The sequence below is a fragment of the Pinus tabuliformis genome, chromosome 1_2, assembly GCF_031772625.1.
Source record: "Pinus tabuliformis cultivar Carrire ecotype Pingquan chromosome 1_2, CPIR1, whole genome shotgun sequence".
NCBI lineage: Eukaryota > Viridiplantae > Streptophyta > Pinopsida > Pinales > Pinaceae > Pinus > Pinus tabuliformis.
The window spans coordinates 521,743,574-521,766,072 of record NC_142298.1 but is presented as its reverse complement, the minus strand read 5'-3'; the positions used below and the strand labels follow the sequence as shown (position 1 = coordinate 521,766,072).

The 22,499-nt window shown below is 41.7% G+C and overlaps 1 protein-coding gene across 3 annotated transcripts in view; it reads left to right on the top strand.

Moving 5' to 3' along the window:
* Window positions 1–4,743: 4,743 nt before the first annotated feature.
* Window positions 4,744–22,499, top strand: part of LOC149206633 (CRS2-associated factor 1, mitochondrial-like) — a 122,106-nt gene continuing 104,350 nt past the window's right edge. Inside the window, exon 1 of one of the 3 annotated variants that reach the window (XM_089395505.1) lies at window positions 4,744–5,750. In XM_089395505.1, coding sequence (XP_089251631.1) covers window positions 5,205–5,750 — 546 coding nt within the window. In that variant the 5' untranslated portion in view covers window positions 4,744–5,204. Of the gene's footprint in view, window positions 5,761–22,499 lie in introns of all 3 variants that reach the window. The other 2 variants (XM_089395503.1, XM_089395504.1) reach the window with 2 other exon arrangements.

Genomic DNA, 22,499 nt, shown 5'->3' with positions numbered 1-22,499 from the left:
ACCAAGGATCGAAGATCCTTTATTAATGATGCAAAGGATGGATCGAAGATCAAAGTAAGAAACTCAAGGATGGATCGAAGATCAAAGTAAGAAGATCAAGGAAAGTAAGAAGCTCAAGGATGGGTCCCTTTGCATCATTAATAAAGGATCAATGTGACCATACACCCAAAAAAGCCGAAGGGCATATTTAAAAAAAAGTGTCACGTCCCCCAGAAGTGACACTTAAGAACCCCTTTTTGACCCCAAAGGCTCACTATCTTAATCGCGAATTTACTGTAGCCTTTTCTTCAAAACATTGCATTTTTACCCTTGTACCATCAAGGATCGAAGATCCTTTATTAATGATGCAAAGGATGGATCGAAGATCAAAGTAAGAAACTCAAGGAAAGTAGGAAACTCAAGGATGGATCGAAGATCAAAGTAAGAAGATCAAGGAAAGTAAGAAACTCAAAGATGGGTCCCTTTACATCATTAATAAAGGATCAATGCACAATTCCATGTGGTTGTATATATTCATTCAATTTATATAGCAATTCAGTAAAATATTATGCAAGTCTATACAATCACACGATATAATTATGTATAGTTGTACAAATAGGCTATACAATAGTGCCAAATCATCATGCTTTTATTTATTTATTTTGTTTATCAAGCAATTCATACTTTCTCGACATACCCTACAATTTAATTTAGGGTTATTTGTTGATTGTGCAAGTTCTAGTTTTAGCAAGTAGTGGAGGTTTTTTGTTTTTGTTTTTTTGAAAGAACGAAAAGCTACTTTTGAAGGAGGAATTGCATGGGTATCTGTGAAATTGTTTTATGCTTATGCCATTTAATTTTCTAGGTATTTGTGTGATCGATGCTTTGGTTTGAAGTTAATTTATGGTTAACTAGATTCCATAATTTATTTGTTTAGTTGAGATCATAAGGACATTAGTCATACATGCTTGGAATTTCTACAAATCAAATTGGAAGGTAAAGAGAGGTTGCACAACAAAAGTTATGAGGCCTCCAAACAATTATATTCTTGTAATTTTTCACAATAGATTACCTAGTAAATAAAGAAACATGTGGGCTACCATGAAAGAAGCCCTAATTTGTGAACTAATCAACACGAAATAACATAAGATCTTGCTAACTTGACATTAATGTGTTAAGAATTTCATCATGTTTTATTATGCAAGTATGGCTAGTTCAACCATGGCATGACTTCAAATCAATCTTAGCTTCTATAGCAAGTGTGTGTGTTCTTTCTTATAGCTACAAATTTCCAGAGTTTCAAATTATGTAATGACACTTACATATTGGGCTTGTAGGTTTGAAGTGGTATAATAAGAGCTAGAAATTGAAATAGATGGATTAACTAAGCTCAAATGTCACATGAGGATACATTTCCCCATAGGAAGACAACCTTATTTTTAGATTACACAGACTCCTTGACAATGGCTAATTAATTTCACCTAATATTTAGCCTTATCTTTGGTTCATATGAATGAGTTCTTTTGTCTTATGAAAGCAAAGTGTGCCAAAGCTAGTCGTGCTTGAGTTTCACAACTTATACTCTTATGACTCCTAGTTTCTTATTATGTTAGATGTTGGTTCACATTTAACTATATGTGCATTTCTAGAGCACATTTAAGGGTTGAGTATTTGTTTATTTTTGTCGATGATCTCTCAAGTGAATTTTATCCAGAGCTTGGATGTAGTGGAAGATAAACAAACATACAATTCGTGTAATAATATATAGGCAAACCATTTTTTTACCTCTAGTTTTTGCTAATTTTTTATGTTGGACATTGCTTTATGAATTTGTTGGTTACAACGTTTTGAGGGCATCTATTAGGTTCAAGACTAGAAGAGCAAGGTTAGTGCATGTCCTTTAATGGTTCATTCTGTTTTACTTAATTTCATTGTATAGTTGCCAAAAAGGTAAAGGTATGCATTAGCAACTTATTTGTGTTTTAGACGTATCATAGTATTGAAAATTGCACAACACTCTAATCTAGGATTACCACTTTCCATCTGGTCTCCTAAATGTTTTTTCGCTCCTAGCATGTTTCCATTTGCATGTCATCAACATTCTTAGGCTTGTATTTCTTGTTGGAATTGAATTGATAAATATTTGATTCATGTTAACTTAGGAAATCACCACATGCATGTATTGGGTCAATTGAAACAATAAATACCAAATGTGAAAAATAGAGTAAAATAATGTTTTTTTTTCAAACACTTTGTCACATTCGAGATTATACATGTATGTGCATTTAGATGTTAAGGAAAGTTGTATTCAAAATGTGCATAACACATGTTGATATTTAGCTCAAGAGCAATATAAAACACATTGTTATGTATATATGATAAGTAACTTGTAAACTTGTAACTTGGTGTGTGGTCTCTAGTATCTGTTTCTTATATTTGGAATAGTTCTATGAAGGTAAAATAGTGGTTTATTGGTAATTTGAGGTGGGAGATTGGATCAAGGGACGATGTGGAAATTGGATTGTACCCTATCCGGGGTTTTAGTGTAGATCACACTCTGCCATTGGAAATCATTCAGTGCATCCACAATTTTGGTATTTATTATATTAATCAGATTTAGATTGATAATGATCTTATCTTTCATTATCCGACTTTGGAGGATTGGGATTACTTGGGGAACTTGCTGTGACCTAGGATAAATATGTGGTAGAGTTATACCTAGCAGGTATCAGCTTGGTTGATAAGGGGGGTAAATTTTGATGGCATGGCATATCCATTATGGGATAGATCTTGGTTGAGGAGATATATAGGTGTTTAACTCTCTCTCATGAAGTTAGGGTGGACAGGAAATGGTACAAAAAATATGGACTTGGAAGATGCCACTGAAACTCAAAGTTTTCGGTTGGCTTGTTTGGCATAATAGGATCTTAACTTGGGACTATTTGTGTAGGAGAGGTTTTAGCGGACTTGGCAGATGCATAATGTGCAAACAAGAAAATTAGAGTACACTATATCTTTTTACAAGATGTCCTTTCGTTGTTGCCATTTTGATAGGTGTTATTCAAAGGATAAACATAAATGCATAATATGACTTTCGTTGTATTGAGGAATGTTTTCTCGTATGGAAAAAGTAATTTAAGGAGGTAATAACTCTTCCCTTTTTATTTTTATTTTTATGGGGCATTTGGAGAAGCAGAAATGCATTTATATTTGAAGATTCTCCATTTGACATAAACATTAATTGCACGAATATATGTGCATTTTATAATGAATATAGACAAGGGAGTCATAAGATGTTGTCATGGTGCATTCAACCTATTAACTGTTGGAGCAAATATCCATCTAGATTTTGTGATGGGGCCGCAAATCTAAGTAGTTGTGGTAGTGGTGCACACATTTACTTGAGCCTATATCATTATTATATTTTCAGTTGGAATAATGGATCCCACTCAAACACCTGACTAGAGATCATCGCTCTCAGGGCATTCTATTTTGCACCAAGTGACTTTCTATTGACTCTTTGGATGTTTACAAAGATTCTTAGGTGGATATTGACTGAGTGAATGAAATGATTGCTTTCAAACCACCAATTCTTATCAATTGGATGCATCATAGTTGGCAATTGAAGGCGCTCTTCAAGTTAGTGAACAGAGAACAAAACATCACTGTTGATGCTTTATCAAAACAAGGCCACAAATATTGGCTGGGGGAGATCTATTTCTTAACCTTCAATATGGGCAGAATTCACAGGATTGGAAAAATACCATTTATATGAACTTTTTTTGTGATTCTACTGATAGTTTTTATCTGCCTCATTTCAGATATGCAATATCTGTGAACTACTGTTTGGGTTAAATCGATGGAATTTTTTGTATATACTTGTTGGTACATATATCTTTAAATCTGGCATGATGTTTAAACATTTCTCCATGCATGCATATGACTATGTACATATTGGTAGATCATTTGAAAATTTGATATATTTAACCGGTTTCGAATTTAATATGAAACTCTTAAAAGAAGCTTGCAATTTTGAAGTTACTGAAAATTTAAGAATATCTTATTTTAACTGCACATTTTCAACAAAGTTGGTACAATGTTGTTGGTGTGATCTTGAATGTAAAGTATGTAATGCAATTGGAAATAAATTTATCAAATAGCTATGGTAGTGATTGTTAATGAACAATAAAGAAGAGGAATAACAAAATAATGAATATGATTATATTATAAAAATTACAATCATTTTTGATATGATAAATGTAATATGTAAGTAAATATTCATTGTTAAAAAGATAAATGTAGCCAATATCATGTATGGGTAAATCAAATTAATAAAAAACCTATAGTTAGTTTACCTAGTTAGCACAATCTATACCAATTAATATTTAATAAAATAGTGCAAATTTTAATTGGCATAAATGATTAAGAATACAATGCTTTCTCCTTGGAAGTCATAAGTAAGTGGGGTAAAATTTGTTGGAATAATATTGGCCTATTATGATGAGCTTGAAAATAAGTGTTTTTAGAGGTCTTGACCCTTACCAAATCTCAAACTCAGGCTAACATTGATTCACATGTTCACAATAATAACTTTATCCAATAAAATTTATAATAATAAATTTTGATATATATAGTTTGGATATATACTACTTGGGCGTTTATGCCGTGTGGATGGGATGGCCGACTTATAGCCGCCCCACCCAATTCGACCCTCGTCGCATGACAGCGCTGCTCCACAGCTATTGTGAGCATTTCGCTTCTGTGAAAATTGTGAAAATAGGTTAATATATACCTTCTAAGAGAGGGACTCACCCCCCTCATTTTTTCGCTCTGAGAAAAAATAATATACCATACTCATGTTCGATATTTCCTCATCTCAGCACCCATTAAATATGAGATAGATGAAAACGAATGCTCGGCTATTCGACACTCACAAATACTTCGATGTTTTCAATCATAGTGCTTGACAAGACGAACCAACGCGAGGGAAGGGGGTTTCCATTGTAGGGTTTTGGGTTTTGGAAGATGTTTTTGGCGGTGGACTGTAAAAATATAGTTCATGCTGACGATTTTAAAAATTCTCAAAAGTGTGTTTTTGGACTGACTGTTTATTGGCGTATGGACGTGTAGAGAGGTTGGGAGGATACAGAAGTTTCGACATCAAAACCGGCTATTTTTTTGAACTCTGTTTTCCATAATGTGATTAATCCCTCGCACAAATAGCCATGGCTACTATTGCCCGTCGGTTCAGGCACACACACCGGCATTTTTCTTCACAAGCAACTCTCAGTTCCTTCGACAAACCTCAAAGTTCAAATAAATATTCCTGGAGAGTCCCCAGATTCATAGAATCGGAAGGTCAATCCCAGAAACCCCAGTGGAAAAGGCCTCCTCCTTCCGGAAAGAAACAGAAGCCTCCATACAAGCCCCCTTCGTCCCTGGACAGGAGCGGCAAAACAGCCTTGCATTCCGAGCTTCCATTTGATTTTCAATTCAGCTACACGGAGACTCCCAAGTTTGTTCCACTGGGCTTCCGGGAGCCGAAGTTTTCTCCTTTTGGCCCCGGCAGGCTGGATAGAGATTGGACCGGCTGGTCCGCCCCGTCTAAAAGCACCGCCGTCACATCAATTGACGGCAACGAGGAGGGTTCGGAACAGCCGAGTGGTTACATTCACAGCAAGTCTAGATATGAAATCCTCGGAGAGCCACTTAGTCAAGAAGAAATTCAAGTTCTCGTTGATAAAAATCGTCGCCAAAGCACCAAACGCCAGGTAAATTTAGGTAAGACCCTAAATAAGCGGAGCTAAAATAGTGCCATTAAATTTTAATAATGCTCACGTATATCTTTTCAATTCAATTTTTTGAATGCCCCAATATAAGAGCATTGGCAGTGGACTGTGCCTGGCTTATAATACTCGAACTTGTTTCGCTCAATTTGACAAAGACTTGCAGCTCAACCTAATCGTTTTCCTCAAACGGCTTGAAACACTCCTGCTTGTACAAACGAAGGATGTCTTTGGGATTTCAACACCGGTGGGTAATATCACCATCCCCCTTAACCATTGAATCAAACCCATATGACAGGTGATCATCACTACTCAATTTTCCTCTTTTAAAAGAATTGGTAGATGATTTGGATTATGCAAAAAAAGGCCGAGACTATTTGTCCATGGACCATCAGCATCAGTGCAGAGAAATTGCAGAGGCCCATAGAACCTGGAGGCTGTACATAACTGTTATTTTGGCTGGTAGTGGCAACAGCCAGCCAATAGATGGACAAAACAAGTAAAAAAGACTTTATAGTGTAGATCGTACAGAAGGACCCAGAGACATAGAACTCTAAAAAACATTAGCTGGAGAAGTGGGGAGATCCAGAAACACCATTGTCTTCAGCTGCCCCTGCAGGCTTCGTTGCGAGAGGGTCCTGCACTGGTTCATTTAAGTCTAGGAGACCACACTGTGCGTCTTCTTTATCTTCCCTTGTAGCCAGAATTTCTTGTATAATGGAGGGTCTGACTGAGTTGTTCTGAGTCAACCTGCTGATGATGTAACAGAGAGCTACAAATCAAGCTTCCATTTTGCCGACTTGCCTTTTTAGATTGACTGCGATGCCCATTATGATGCCCATGTGCTCTGTAGCAGAGTGTTCTTATGCATGCAGTTGGTGCGTGAGAGAAAGGCCAAAGGCTCTATTCTCCTAAATTTTGGTGTCCTGTTGGTGCATGAGAGTGCCCAATTGTCCTCTAATACCAATGAGAGCTCTCAAAGATGGTCCATGCGTGGAGGTGGTTGGGCTGTAGATGAGGGTGAACCAAAAGGAAGCACCTATCGTGGAGAGTTTCAAGGGGACAGGCAACTGGGGAGAGTCCCCAATTGCCCTGAAACAAACCCAAGGTCGGATCGCCTCTGGGATATGAGACCTCAAAGGCACAATAAAGCTATAAACCAACCAGAAGATGAAAGATGTCTGTCCACAAACCCTTGTTGATCCTCAATTTGAAAAGCCATAACCGAGGTAACCATGAGCAGTCTTACATACAAAGAGAAGGAAAGCAAATAACAAAGAAACCGCAAATGTTCTGAGAGAGGGGGAGTTTTGCGACTTGGGCGAGGGCAATCAAAAGGCTAGGGCTCCAGCCTCCCTCACATTTGATGTGAATTTTTCCTTGAAATGCATCAACTGGAATTAATTCTTCTAGCTGATTAAATTATGCAGTTTATTTTGTTATGGAAAAATAACAAATTAATCATAGTGCAATTTCTTCACAAATAAAACGTTGTGGAAAATAAAATATTGGAAACTAAGAAATATAGAGCACACACATAAAAATATGACACCGTTATTTTTGGACAATTGTCCTCGGAAAAACCCAATGCGGGAAAACCGATGTAGTAGATGAGGGTTTTATTATTATTATGCACCAGGGAAATTTGAGTACAATTTGGATGCCAAAGCTTAGCAATCCTTAGCAAGAAGATTTGGCAAAATTATTTGAGGGATTTCTCCTTCCTCCACGGGCAATCCCGGCATAACGCCACTCAGAAAATTGGCCGTCCAAAACCCTTGCGCATGCCTCTGCGCAGATGTTGCATAGCATGTAACTTGCACTCTTGGAATCTGCCTTTGAGTTTGATGTCCTGCCTGTTGCTGCTAGAAGTGATCCTCCGGGCCTCTGGAGAATTTTCCCGGTCTATGGAAACTGAATCAACCCCTTGCTCAGCTAGACCGATTTGCCACTTTGAAGTTGCCTGTGTAGCCTCTAGTTGAATAACTCCGCCTCCCGTTGCTGCCTCTTCGGAACTGGAAATCTTCCTCTAGACTCACTAACTTTGCTTCCCTGTTGGCTCAAGCTCCTCTTCCCTGCTCAACTGCTGCTATTGGATAGCTCGATTTGCCAAAGAAATCGACCTCAAGTGTGTGCTTCTCTAACCCCATCAACCTTCTCTTATAATTTTTCGTTGGTTCACCAACGACCATGATTAAATCCTCATCAACGACTAAGATCATCTCTGAGTCGATCCATGTGAGTTTCTAGACAAATCTCACATTTCTCAGTTAATTCCTGTTAATTAATCATTTTTTCTATTTTAAACTTAGGAAAAATTTAATTACTGACTAATTAATTTAATTGAGCAACATCTAGGTGTTTTCTCTTGAAACTTTTTTTGGGTTCTGGAGTTCTAGTGTTTCTTAGCCTCTTTAACCAAAATTGAGACTATAACACCTGTCTGATGATACCCAACCATAAAAAGCTAACACTCCCTCTTAGCGAGGAAGGTGTTGTATACGATCTCATAAAATCCTCCCATACACGTTGCTGATGTCTGACAATTGTGACCCATTGCCCACCAACTACTGCACATCTCTGATTCATCTGCGATTATGAGCTGAACCAACATTGCATCTGTGTTGCTGCTGATACTACACTGTACATCTTGTACTACTGCCAACTCTACACTATGCTACAACTGATCTCATGTTGCTGCTTTGGCCGCAACTACTACAACTAAGAACAAATCTTTGAATCAACTGTGCCACTGGAGTGGCTCTGCAACTGCCTCTCGAGTCTCCGATTCCTACTAGCCTTTGCTCTGTCTACTAACTGTTTGCGCTGCAACTGCTCTGCGCCCCTCAACATCTGACTGCAACTAGTATTGCAACTGTCCCTTGAGATCTAACTGCGCTATCCTGATCACTAATCCATCTGCTATTGAATACTGTGGGCCCTTGTAGCAAGGGTATTGATCCAAGAGGAAACACCTGACTGATGCTCTCCTCGAAGGATCTTGCCCAGCTTTGTGCAACTCTGGAGTCTAGAGCTCAATGTCTCCCCACCTCTCTCCTGGAGGTATAGTTGCATACAAAGCGAAATCTTCCTCCAACCTGGAGGATAATTGATCAGTCTCCGCTGAAGCTCCTGCCTGCTCCTGTTTTTCCTTCTTGTCCTTCTTCCGTTGAGCACACTAGGTACTGTAGTGACCAAACTCACCACACCTGAAGCATTTGATCTTTGACAAATCCTTTTTCTTCTTTTCTCCTCCCTGTGAGCCTTGTCCCTGAATGAGACCTTTCTTTGCCTTTCCCTTTGATGCAAGGGCTACGTTCTCTTCCTCCTTCACACTTTTTGATCCTCTGCTACTGCCACAAAGACTACTCTTGACTAGAGCAAGTCACATCTCCTCCCGCGTGAAATCTGCCCACAATTGATCCCATCCTAGTCGCTGATCTCGTCTAGTCATGCCTTGGACAAAAGTAGCCCATTCCTCGGGGAAACCATTGATAGCTACACACACAAGTTTAACTTCTTGAAGTGTCTCTCGAACTACGGAAAACTCATTCCGGATATCTTGAATCTTGATAAGGTAGAGGGTAACTCCTTCTCCCTTCTGCATCTTAGTGGTTCTTAGCTTCTCCATCAAGAACGTCTTCCAATTCTTGGAAGGATTTTGGTATGGTGCTACGGAGAGCATCCCACATCTCTTTGGCCGTGTTCTTGGCCGCTAGGTGTGAGACTACATGATCTCGCACTCCATCTAGGATAAACCGCTTCGCCTTGGCCATCTCCTTATTGTAGTTCTTTAGCTGTTGCGGTACTGTAACAACTCTATCTGTAGATGACCTCAGACCATGCTCATCTAGTAGGAAAGACATCCTAGCTTTCCAAATACAATAATTCAAGGCTCCATCTAGCTTGTCCTGATCTTGAAGTCCCGTTGAGGCCATTTTATACAAAACTCACAATTGGAAAATAAACAAGAATCTCCACCCTCTCATGCTTGGCTACCTGCTTTGCAATTCACACTCTTTTCTGGAATGCACAGTCCTGCCTGCTAGTTCTGCCTCGGCAACTAGGCTTTGCAATTCACACTCTTTTCTGGAATGCACAGTCCTGCCTGCTAGTTCTGCCTCTGCAACTAGAAATTTTAGATTTCCTTCAAGATTGAAACTGGAAATCCTTTGAGAAAAACTCCATAGTGTGCAATTTCTCTTCCACCCGACGTTGATTCTGCTACTGCAAAATTGTTGCTAGTCAACTGTGCCCAGATCTGCTTCATTGGAACTGCTTCTCGGCTTCACCACTACTTGTTGGAACTGCTATTGGGCTATGCGGATTTTCCTACCACCTACACTTGAAAATCGACCCCTCTGCTCAACAATTCGAATTGCCTAGATGACTTTGCGCAGATCTGGAGAAATTGTGCTGTTTCTCCCTCTGAATTGCGAATTTCTCTCCCTTTGTCTTTGGGCCTCTAATCTGTCACTTGAAATGATACCATGTGAATTTTTCCTTGAAATGCAATAACTATAATTAATTCTTCTAACTGATTAAATGTTAATTTTAGGCAACAATGGTATGTTCTATGCTTTAGAGCAATTTTACATGCAAGTAAAATGCTGATTGAACATAAACATAAACAGTAGAAGACAAGCCAAGACAAGAGGACACAAGACGTGGCACTAGCGAGGGACAAACCCCAATGCGGGGAAACCCTTGATCAAATCTTATTTTAGTCTTTCAATAATTCAGTAGAGAGAGATAGTACAATTTACAAATTCTGATAATTTATAACAGCAACAAAAGAGCCCTAACCAGAAAAGTCAAGGCTGGTCAATAGGGTAGATTTGACCCTCAAAGACTCGATCAACTTCAGTTAACTTTGGCTTCCAAACAACAAGATGAAACAACCCTCAAAACAATTGAATTCTGCCCAGTCAAAGTTTGGTCAAACAGTCAACTTGCGGTCAACCCTAACCATAGTCAACATTGGTCAAACAGTACGGATTGCCTCAATTTCTATGCCCATAAATGCGGCTTGCCCAAATAGAAATAACCCTCACAAAAACGCAATCAAATAGGTCAATACTGGCTGGTCAACGCTAGTCAAACCCTTCCTGAAATTCAGTCAACGCTGGTCAACGTCCAAAACAAAAAATTGTTGTTGTCTTCTGCGCACGTGTGGAGAGGCTGCGCAGAAATCTGTACCCATTCAGATGAGGAGAGAGATGTGTGAAGATGAGTGATGTCCAAATGAGGATGAGGCATCATGTATTTATAGGTAAGCGTAAGGATGAATAGACGTGACTGTTGGGCTTTTGAGCCTACATGAGTTTGCCGGTCGACCTTGACAATTTGTCCATAATATAAATAAATTCATATCTTCATTTGTACATGTTTGAATCAGATCATCTTTAGATCAATCCTACACCTTTCGAAGAGAGGAATCCAAGAAAAATATCAGCGGTCATAAATAAGATGACCCATGTGGAGTTTGTTCCTAGTTGCCAATTTTAACACTCCCTCTCAACTAGGGAGAACTCCACCTGCTAATCCATCTGCCAATTTGTACTATCTCTACCATTGATGCATTGCTCTGCTGAACTATGAAGAAGAAGAAGTGATTGAGAATGTATCATACCATTCTGTACTGACTCGAAGTCAGTCCCAATCAAAAGAGAGTGTCTCATACCACTCTTACTGACCCAAAGTTAGTTCTAATCAAAAGAGAGTGTCTGATACCACTCTTACTGACCCGAAGTCAGTTCCAATCAAAAGAGTGTCTCATACCATTCTTGCTGACCTAAAGTCAGTTCCCATTGATCCCAGATCAATATTAGACATCCTAACATAGGGAGTACAATAGTAGACGATGTGTCCATCGGTAGTACTATGGTCCCTATCCTCATTTCCCTACTCATTGGCTAGATGAGAGGTACTCCCCGTGAGTCCCAGACTGCATGTGTAGGATGTCTCAGCAGGAGAAGGATGAACCACTCGTCCTGCTCACATGTCACCAAGGGGTACACAGGGGAAGGATGAATCACTCACCCTGTACACAACGAACCACTAGGGGAAGGCTGAACCTCTCACCCTATGGTTGTTCACCGCCCAAAGAAGTACCCCAAGCCCCCCGGAGCTCCCAACGCTCAATGTCCATCTCATACTCTCCACGACTCCAAGTCGTTCTCGGAAGGCCAAGAATTTGACCTTCCCAGGGGCTTTGTTAGAATATCGGCGACCTGCTCATCAGTGCCAATGTGATGGAGTCTTATTGCTCCTCGTTGTACCATATCCCGGATAAAGTGGTACCTAATATCTATATGCTTGGATCCCGGTAGATACATACGGGAGAAGGTCATGTGCGGTAATGTGCGGTGCAGTTAGTTCCCATCCTGTAGATCGATCTGCTAAAGTAGATCGAGTTGCTCTTACCTAACCTTGCCTTCTTTCTTACCCACTCTTTCCCACTCTTTCCCAATCGTTCATACAAAAAGACTACTTACCCAAATACTATCACACATACACACATACACACACTAACACATGGTCACATTTCGATTCAGGACCTTCAGGCACGGGGTGTTGTTCCTTCCATTCGTTCCTACTCAAACACAAGATTCTCTAATAATCGGATCCCACTCTGGTTTTTGCAGAGGATCACGGTGGTATCTAGCACATGTCCAAACAGCTCACTGAAGAGCTTCCTCAACCAGACAACTTCACAGGAGGCCATACTTGCAGCTATGTATTCGGCCTCGGTGGTGCTCAAGGCAGTCGATTTTTGCTTCCTGCTCATCCAGGATATTGAAGTAGAACCCAAAGAAAAACAACATCGAGAAGTGCTCTTGCGATCCACCACATTGCCAGCCCAATCAACATCAAAATAATCATGTAGCCTCACAATTCCGACAGTGTATCTCAGTCCATGAGTGATTGTGCCCCGAAGATATCTCAGTAGATTCTTGGCGGCAATCCAATGTATATGATGAGGCTCAACCATGTACTAGCTCAATGTGTTAACTATAAAACATATGTTCGGACGAAAGTTCACCAAGAACATCAGTGCTCCTATGAGTTGACGATACTGAGAAGCATTTCCGAATTCACGTCCGCAACACTACCACATAAATTCTTAAAGTTAAGTTCCATCGGATTAGTCACAGGCTACCACATAACTTCTTAAAGTTAAGTTCCATTGGATTAGTCACAGGCTACCACATAACTTCTTAAAGTTAAGTTCCATCGGATTAGTCACAGGCTTGCAGTCCACCATCCCAAATCTTTCCAATATCTTCACAACATATTTTCCTTGAGAAAGGAAAATTTCACTTGGCTTTTGCTAGACCTGCAACCCTAGGAAATAGTGCATTGATCCTAGGTCCTTCATCTCAAATTCAGAAGCCAACTCCCTCTTACATTTGTGAATGAAAGGGTGTGCACCTATCAAAAAGAGGTCGTCCACTTAAAGTATCAGAATGAGAGGTTTATCATTTTCAACCTTCAAGTAAAGGTTCGGATCGACTTCACTTCTAGTGAATCCCAACTTCATCACATAGCTATCGATCCTCTCATACCAAGCGTGGGGTGCTTGCTTCAATCCATAGAGAGCTTTCTTCACCCTGCATACATGAGATTCCCGATCATGAACTTCAAACCCCTTGAGTTGTTCCACATAGACTTCCTCTTTGATTGAACCATGTAAGAAGGCGGTCTTGACATCCATCTGATGTAGGTTCCATCCTTGCGAGGCAGCAAGGGCTATGATCGAGCGGATGGTGGTGTATCGGGAAACAGGTGCAAATATTTCATCGTAATCTACACCTTCCTTTTGAGAGAAGCCTCGAGCAACAAAGCGAGCCTTAAACTTTTCTGCACTTCCATCAGCGCCATGCTTGATTTTGTAGAGCCACTTAGAAGTGACAACTGATTTGTCCTGGGGTCTAGGGACCACATTCCAGACATCATTCTTCATAATTGACTCGAATTCTTCATTCATAGCATCCTTCCATACTTGTTGCTTCACGACTTCTTCGAATGATGAAAGCTCATTTTGAATGATAGTGCTCATGGCGGTCAAATATCCTTGGTACCTATTCGGCTTCTTGCTTTCACGGAAAGTCCCCCTTGGTGCAATGTGCCTCTTAGCATCTTCGAGAGTCTCCCTAAGCCATGAGGGTCTCCTCTTGGAGGAGGAAGGCTCATGAGGGAGTGGATCAATAGGATCCATAGGTTCATCAACATCAGACATCATTGCGTCCTCTTTTTCACGCTGATTTCTTGTTAGTCTTTCCGTAGGATAGGAAGGTTATTGATCTTCCTGAGGGTCATATCTTCGTCGAAGGTGACATCATGACTTATCTCAACTTCCTTTTGACTAGCCACATAAATTCTATATCCCTTAGAATTTTCACTATAGCCCACAAAGATTCATTTCTTTCCAGATGCACCCAGTTTGCTTCTTTTCTCTTTCGGCACATGAAAATATATAGGGCTTCCAAAAATCCTAAAATGAAAGACATCGGGTTTCTTACCAGTGAACATTTCTTCGATAGTCTTGGAGTCCAATGCTTGATGAGGGTATCGGTTTTGAACATACACGACGGTATTTGCAGTTTCACCCCATAGAAGCTTTGGAAGGCCTTGATCATGAAGCATGGCACAGACAACTTCTACAATAGAGTGATTTTTCCTTTCAGCCACCCCATTCTGCTCGGGAGTGTATGGCGTTGTAGTCTCCCTCTTAATGCCAACTTCTCTGCAATAGTCTTGGAATTCATACTCGGGCATACCTGTCACCATCGGTCTCACATCGGGTAGGGCCTTATAATGAAGATGGGCGAAGCTCTGGTGCCATAGTTTAGATTGTAGAGATGTGTCGCAAGACATGGCTCCCAATGGACTTCCTCCAACTTGATACAAACTGTCAACCCCGAACCCAAGAGTAAAAGCATCTCTGAAATTTCTTTTCCAAACACATACCTTTCCATCGATAAAAGCCACATTGAATCCTTTATCTTCCATTGCTGAAATGGACACCAGTTTCTTCTTGAGATCGGGTACATATAGTACTTCTTGCAAATGAATAATGTTACCTTGATTCAATTGAAGGGTAACATTCCCTACTCCCTTCACGGGATAGGTGGCATCGTCTCCAAGTAGGGGGTTTTTCCAGGGTCAAGTTGACCAAAAATATCAGTGTTTTAATGTGTTTTAATGGCTGTTTTTGATTGCTGATTTTTAATTCTGCAATTTCCAGCATTCTGAAAAATTTCCAGAATTTGTGTTTTCAGCAATATTTATTTTTTTCAGTCTGTTAAATGTATGGTTATGGGAATGGACATTTAACTACATGGGAGAAATAAGGAGAAACTGAAAACCGGGGTGGGAAAACAGAAATTTCTACATGGTATCAGAGCTTGAGTGCTGAAGGGCAGTTTGGGACAGCAAAAGGAAAAATTACAGTTGCTGATTTTTCACTCAGAAAATTCCAGCAAGCTGATTTTTTCATAAACAACAGTTTTATCTTTACTACAACAGTGCTATTTTTCAGTTTTAGGACAACAGGATGTCATTGGGATTGAGGGTGGAGGATAGGTTGGATGGGCATACAAATTACAGTGTTTGGAAGGAGAGAATGCAGAGTATCTTTGAGGAGGCAGAAGTCTGGGATATCATGGTGCATACCGCACAGAACCCTGTTGTTGTGCCCACTGATGTTACTCAGTTGGCTGAGTATAAAAAGAAGAACAATAAGGGTAAGAGGCTGATTCTAGACGGAATCAAAGACCATTGCATTCCTCATGTGAGAGGAAAGAGCAATGCCCATGAGATGTGGACAGCATTGTCCAATCTCTACCAGAGTACCAATGAGAACCGGAAGATGGTCCTGAAGGAGAAGCTGAAGAACATTAAGATGGGTAATGATAGTGCAGCTGGATATCTCACAAAGATTACTAATGTGAGAGATGAGTTGGCAGCGATTGGAGAGGCCATTCTATCCACTAAGTTGGTGCGTATTGCAGTGAATGGCCTCCCCTGTTCATGGTTGAACTTTGCTGATGGGGTTTGTGCACGTGAGACCTTTCCCACATGGGAGAGGTTTTGGGATGATTGTATTCAGACAGAGATCAGGAAAGGACAGCTTGGGGCAGCCAAGCCAGTTGAGCAGGATGAGGACGTAGCACTGGTGGCAGGAGGCAAGAAAGACAAAGGGAAGAAGCAGGCTTCCACAAGCAGTGGTGGGGGAAAAGACAAAGGCAAAGGTAAAGGTAAACAGGGGAACACACAGAAGGACTATTCCAAGGTGAAATGTTGGAATTGTCAAAAGATGGGACACTATGCAGTTGTGTGTCCGGAGAAGAAGAAGAAGAAGGGGAAGAACCAGGACGTGGCAGCTTCAGCAGAGATTGAGGACTTTACAGGTCGTTTTGACCGGGAGTTTGCGTTCACTACGTGTGAGTCCTCTAGTGCAGGATCACCTGCCACACAGGTTCAGAGGGAGCATGCTTTTCCCTCGATTAGCGGAGCATCTTCAGGTATCTGGTATGTGGATAGTGGGGCTTCACGTCATATGACAAGAGTCCGTGAGTACTTCTCAGAGCTTTCAGAGAGTGGCACTGATATTGAGGTAGTACTCGGTGATGACAGAGTTGTTAGAGCAGTCGGGGTGGGGACAGTGACATTTCAGAGGGAGTCCAAACCTCCCTTGAAGGTGTCAGAGGTTCTTTATGTGCCAGGGATGAGGAAGAACCTCATATCCGTCTCAGCTTTGGAGGACAGAGGATATGAGGTACTGTTCAGGGGAGGACAGGTGTTGATGTACCCAGGGGCACTCCAGCTGATTCAGCTAGAGTGATAGGTGTACGCCATGCAAAGGTGTACAAGTTTGCATTTCAGCCCCTTTTGGCATTGAGCAGTAGTACCGACAGCGGAGCTAGCAGTTCTGAGCTGTGTGAGATTTGGCACCGCAGGATGGGACATATGTATCATGGAGCCTTGAGGACATTGCGGGAGATCACTACAGGTGTGCCAGATTTCAGTACTGATCACTTTGATACTTGCAGAGGTTGTGCGATGGGCAAATTTGCCGAATCCCCTTTTCCCAGCAGTGACAGCAGAGCGACGGGGATACTTGATTTGATTCATTCCGATGTGAGCGGTCGGATGTCTAATGTTTCCTTGAGTGGATATGAGTACTATGTCTTATTCATTGATGATCACTCCAGGAGGAACTGGATTTATTTCTTGAAGACCAAGAGTGAGGTCTTCAAGCGGTTTCAGGAGTTCAGAGCTCTTGTGGAGACTCAGACAGGTCGAAAGATCAAGTCCCTGAGGTCGGACAATGGAGGAGAGTACACCCTTGGAGAGTTTGTTGATTATTGTGCGGAGGCAGGCATTAGGAGGGAGTTCACTGTTCCTTACAACCCCCAGCAGAACGGGGTTGCGGAGAGGAAGAACATATCCATCATAGGGGCTGCCAAAGCCATGATACATGATCAGGGGTTGCCATTGTTCCTGTGGACAGAGGCCTGCAACATAGCTGTTTACTTGCAGAACAGGAGTCCGCATCGTGCCTTGGGGCACATGACTCCGGAGGAGGCTTTCTCTGGGAAGAAGCCTGATCTTGGTCATCTTCATATCTTTGGATGCATTACATACTCCTATATACCCAAGGAGAAGAGGACCAAACTTGAGCCCACCGCAGAGAAGGGTATCTTTGTGGGCTACAGTGAGACCTCAAAGGCCTTTCAGATTTACATTCCTGCACAGAGGAGAGTTGTTGTCAGACGGGATGTGAAGTTCGAGGAGGACAGGGCCTTTAGGAGGTCACGGGAGTTAGAGTATCTGGATCAGCCAGACCCTCAGCAGCAGTTGAGTCAGTCGCAGGGATCCAGTGGGCAGGGATCAGAAGGATCAGGAGGTACATCTATGAGGATGTCAGGTCCGTCAGTGAGCAGTGGCTCATCGAGCCAGAGGGGTGGTGCTCCGGGCAGCATGCAGAGCAGTTCACTAGGGAGTCCACTGATGGACAGTTCACACGGTACCTCAGCTTCTACAGGTTCAGGTGCAGGCAGGAGGACAGCAGACAGACAGTCAGGAGTTTAGGCTACTGATGATGATGAGGAGGAGTTTCATTCTCCGGTGGGAGAAGTGCGCTCAGGGAAGAGGAAGCCCAAGTGGCTTCAGGACACCTTGAGAGATGCCACATCTGTTGCTGAGCCGAAGAGGCTGGTCAGAGAGAGTAGACCACCTGAGAGGTTTTGTAGTTATATGGCGATGGTTACCAGCATCCTTGACTCTGAGCCTTCTAGCTATGAGGAGGCAGCTAGCCAGCAGGTCTGGAGAGAGGCCATGCAGGAGGAGTATTCTTCTATCATGAAGAATGATGTTTGGGAGGTGGTGTCGAGGCCTGAGGGCAAATCCGTGGTTACTTCCAGATGGCTTTACAAGGTAAAGCATGCTGCAGATGGCAGCATTGAGAAATTCAAAGCGAGGTTTGTGGCTAGAGGGTTCTCCCAGGTAGAGGGAGTTGATTATGAGGAGACCTTCGCTCCCGTGTCTCGATATACTTCGATTCGCTCCATTATATCGATAGCAGCAGAGATGGGTTGGAAGATCCACTAGATGGATGTGAAGACCGCATTTCTCAATGGCTTCATACAGGAGGAGGTGTACATTGAGCAGCCACAGGGCTTTGAGGTGCATGGGAAGGAGTCCCATGTGTGCAGATTGAAGAAGGCCCTTTATGGCCTGAAGCAAGCTCCCAGAGCTTGGTACTCCAGGATAGATGCATACTTGCAGGGGATGGGTTTCACAAAGCGTGAGGCAGGTCCGAACCTTTACTTTATTATGATTGGTGAGGAGCCTCTCATTCTGGTGCTGTATGTGGATGACTTGATTATTACAGGTGCAGAGAAACTCATAGAGCACTGCAAGAGAGATCTTGCGGCGGAGTTTGAGATGAAGGACATTGGCTTGATGCATTACTTTTTGGGTTTGGAGGTGTGGCAGGAGGAGGGGCATTTCTTCCTGGGGCAGGGGAAGTATATTGTGGACATCCTTAGCAGATTCCACATGGAGGATTGTAGACCCATGTCGACACCGATGATCACCAACTGGAAGAAGCTTCATGTTTCGGATTCCGAGTTGGTGGATCCCACATTGTACAGGCAGCTGATTGGTTTCTTGATGTATTTGGTTAGCACTAGACCAGATATCTGTTTTGCAGTCAACATGATGAGTCAGTTTATGTGTGAGCCTAGGAAGGTTCACTGGGTGGCTGCAAAACACATTTTGCGGTACTTGCAGGGGACAGTGGATTATGGTCTGGACTACAGGCAGGGAGATGGAGTGAGATTGGCAGGATACACTGATTCTGATTGGGCATGTTGTGCTTCTGATAGGAAGAGCACTTCAGGGTGCTGTTTTGGGTTGGGTTCAGCGGTAGTGTCATGGTTCAGCCGGAAGCAGCAGTCAGTAGCACTGAGTTCAGCGGAAGCAGAGTATATGGCAGCCAGTCTAGCTAGTTGTGAGGCCATCTGGCTTCGCAAGATGTTGTTTGGCTTATTTGGTCAGCCGTTGAGACCTTCAGTGATTTACTGTGATAATCAGAGTTGCATTAAACTCACGGAGAATCCAGTATTTCATGACAGGTCAAAGCATATCGGGATCAGATATCATTTCATCAGAGACTATGTTCAGAAGGGAGTTGTGAAGCTTGAGTATATTTCCACTGATGAGCAGGTTGCAGATATCCTTACCAAAGCCTTACCACGGGGCAAGCATGTCTACTTCAGAGACAAGATGGGTGTGGTGAGGAACACCTTCCTCGGTAAGAGGGAGTGTTGAAATTTGGTACCGGAGGACAGGTGGTTCCCTTAGGCTTTGATCTTTGGCCTAGGGAAAAGTGTCCAAAAGAATTTAATTTTTTCTCCTGAAGTGACTTTATAATTTTATAAAGTTAAATCTAATTTAAAAGTGACTTTAAGTGATAAAGTTACTAAGTCTAATTTTAAAGTAACTTTTATAAAGTAAATGAAAAATTAGAAAGGAAAAATGACTTTGGAAATAAATGACTAAGTGGGTCTTTATTAAAGTGGGGTGAATTAAAAAATAGAAAGTGAGATTTAAATGAGCATTTAATCTCAGCCATTGATCTAAATCTATTTCAGCGATTGGATATAGAGATCACCCAAAAGTCACTTGGATCACCCAAAAGTCACTTGGAGTTATATTAAAGGAGGAAAAGGAGGAAAATGTCATTATTCTTTCATGAGCAGATTGGGAGAAGGAGAGCGAGAGAGCAAGAGAGATTTCTGTGCAGGGAGGAGAAGGAGACAGCAGCTTGGCACACATTCCAAGGCAGCAGTTGAGCAGATTTGTACAGCTGATTCAGCACATAGTGAAAGGCAGATTTTTGCACAAAAATCGAGGAGCAGTTTGCTGATTTTTCTGCACACAAAACGGAGGCCGTACAACATTTATTGTTGTCCTGTTTGCTGTAATTTCCAGATTGCTGTGAGGCACGGGAAAGGAGATAAGTTGTAAATTTGCTTGCTGATTTTTTGCTGAATAATTCTCACTGTAAAAAGACAATTTTCAGAAATAAAGAAGAGCTCTCAAACTGGTTTTTCCCAAGAGTTGTAGGGGGTTTTTCCAGGGTCAAGTTGACCAAAAATATCAGTGTTTTAATGTGTTTTAATGGCTGTTTTTGATTGCTGATTTTTAATTCTGCAATTTCCAGCATTCTGAAAAATTTCCAGAATTTGTGTTTTCAGCAATATTTATTTTTTTCAGTCTGTTAAATGTATGGTTATGGGAATGGGCATTTAACTACATGGGAGAAATAAGGAGAAACTGAAAACCGGGGTGGGAAAACAGAAATTTCTACACTTTTCTATTAGATTAGAGAGGGCTTCTTTGTATCCGGTGAAGTGCCTTGAGGCACCACTATTAATTAGCCAATTTCCCAAAGTGTCCGGAGGAGAGGCAGTGGAGAGGGTCGATATAAGATAATACTCTTTTTGCTTATTATTAACAACATTGGTTTCATCATACCTGGAGTTCCTTGATTTCTTGGAGGGTCGACCATTTCCTTGATGTCCTGCATTCCTTTTTCCTTTGCCATTCGATGATGCAACCCTAAGGCTGCCACAACCAGTATACGTTATCGGGACTCATTTTCCCCATAAGGCCCCTTCCTGAGCTTTATACGCACTCATATATATATATCGGGAGCGTTCTTTGGCGCTTTTTCCTATCAAAATCTGGAATCATGCCTTTTATTGGAAATACAAAGAGCCACAGGGAATACACGGGAAATTCCGCCCCACTATGCTTAACCGGACTTCAATAAACATTATACCTGCGTTCATAACCCTATCGGGTCCACACATCACCCCTTTACCATTGATTTATCATAATATCGCTATCGCGAACCATCGCAGGCTCATATACATCGGAATATATGAATACGTGGAGATACATTGAAAATCACACAAAAGCATTGATATTTACCACTTCTATATTGGCGCGCTTATCGTATGCGAAAGTCAACGCACCGAGCTTTGGTGACCGTTGATCTGGAGCTATGAGATCTGATGGTCCAGATCAAATCGCCTTATCGGCAATCGACAGTCCCAATGGTCTGCACTATCGCGCTATCCCTTTGGTGGAGGTCCGATGCGATATCGCTAATCACTATCGGTGATCGCAATACGCCACTTAACACTTTACTGCTCCCACTTCGAAGTGCTGATGTGATATGTCAACAATCGCATCTCCCCGGGGTTTGGAGACAGGTCTGTGACCTGCGCCGATTCGATTGAGCGATGTGATATATATAATATTACCCAGACCCGATAAGTCCCAAAAGCAGCGTTTATATTATTTCAAATCCGTTTTGCCGAATCCGCTGATTGTTTTGTGCGATTTCTCTGTGTAAATGGGATTTCCGCTTGCGGACCCAAACTACACCAAATTTGCCTTAACCATGGGGATTTCTATGGCAAAGTATGAAAACATAGAGCCAATACCAAAATCATCCAAATACAGAGAAAAAGCAAGCAATCGAGGCCTCCACGGGCTGTTTATATAATAATGCACGCAACACTGATTTATTCACAATGAATCCATTACAGAGTCTCAGCCTTGGGCCAGATTACAACATTAAGGACCTCTGTCTCAAAAGAAATGCAGTGCACACTGTCTTACTCTTGCTCTACTAACTCCACTCCTCAATCCACTCTGGCTTGATTCTACAAATTAGTGGCCCTTTTTCTCCTATGATACGCGTAGGCTCTCATTACTCTCGAATCCTCTCTAATCCTCCCTCTCTATCTCTCTCTCGAATCCCCTCTTAGAAAACAAAGGGAATTACATATATGTCATACCTAACAATTTCCTTCCACAAATGAAGGAATAGACTATACATTTAGAAATCAAATCCTATCCCAATCTAAACAAACTAAACTACTTGGCTTGATCTCCACGTAGGGAGGATCACTTTGCCATTTATTCCCAATTCAGTTCAGAATTAGGCAATAATTAATTACTTACATTTATTTTGAAATTAATACAAATTAAACAACCAAGTCTTCTTCCAAACTTGCATTAGCCTCAACATGTGACCACTTCCATTACATCGCTGGCTAGGCCTAGATGCTCCTGCATCAGACTCCCAAAGTTTAAATTAATCATGATCTCCTGATCATGCGCTTCTGATCTATGTCCTCCTGGATC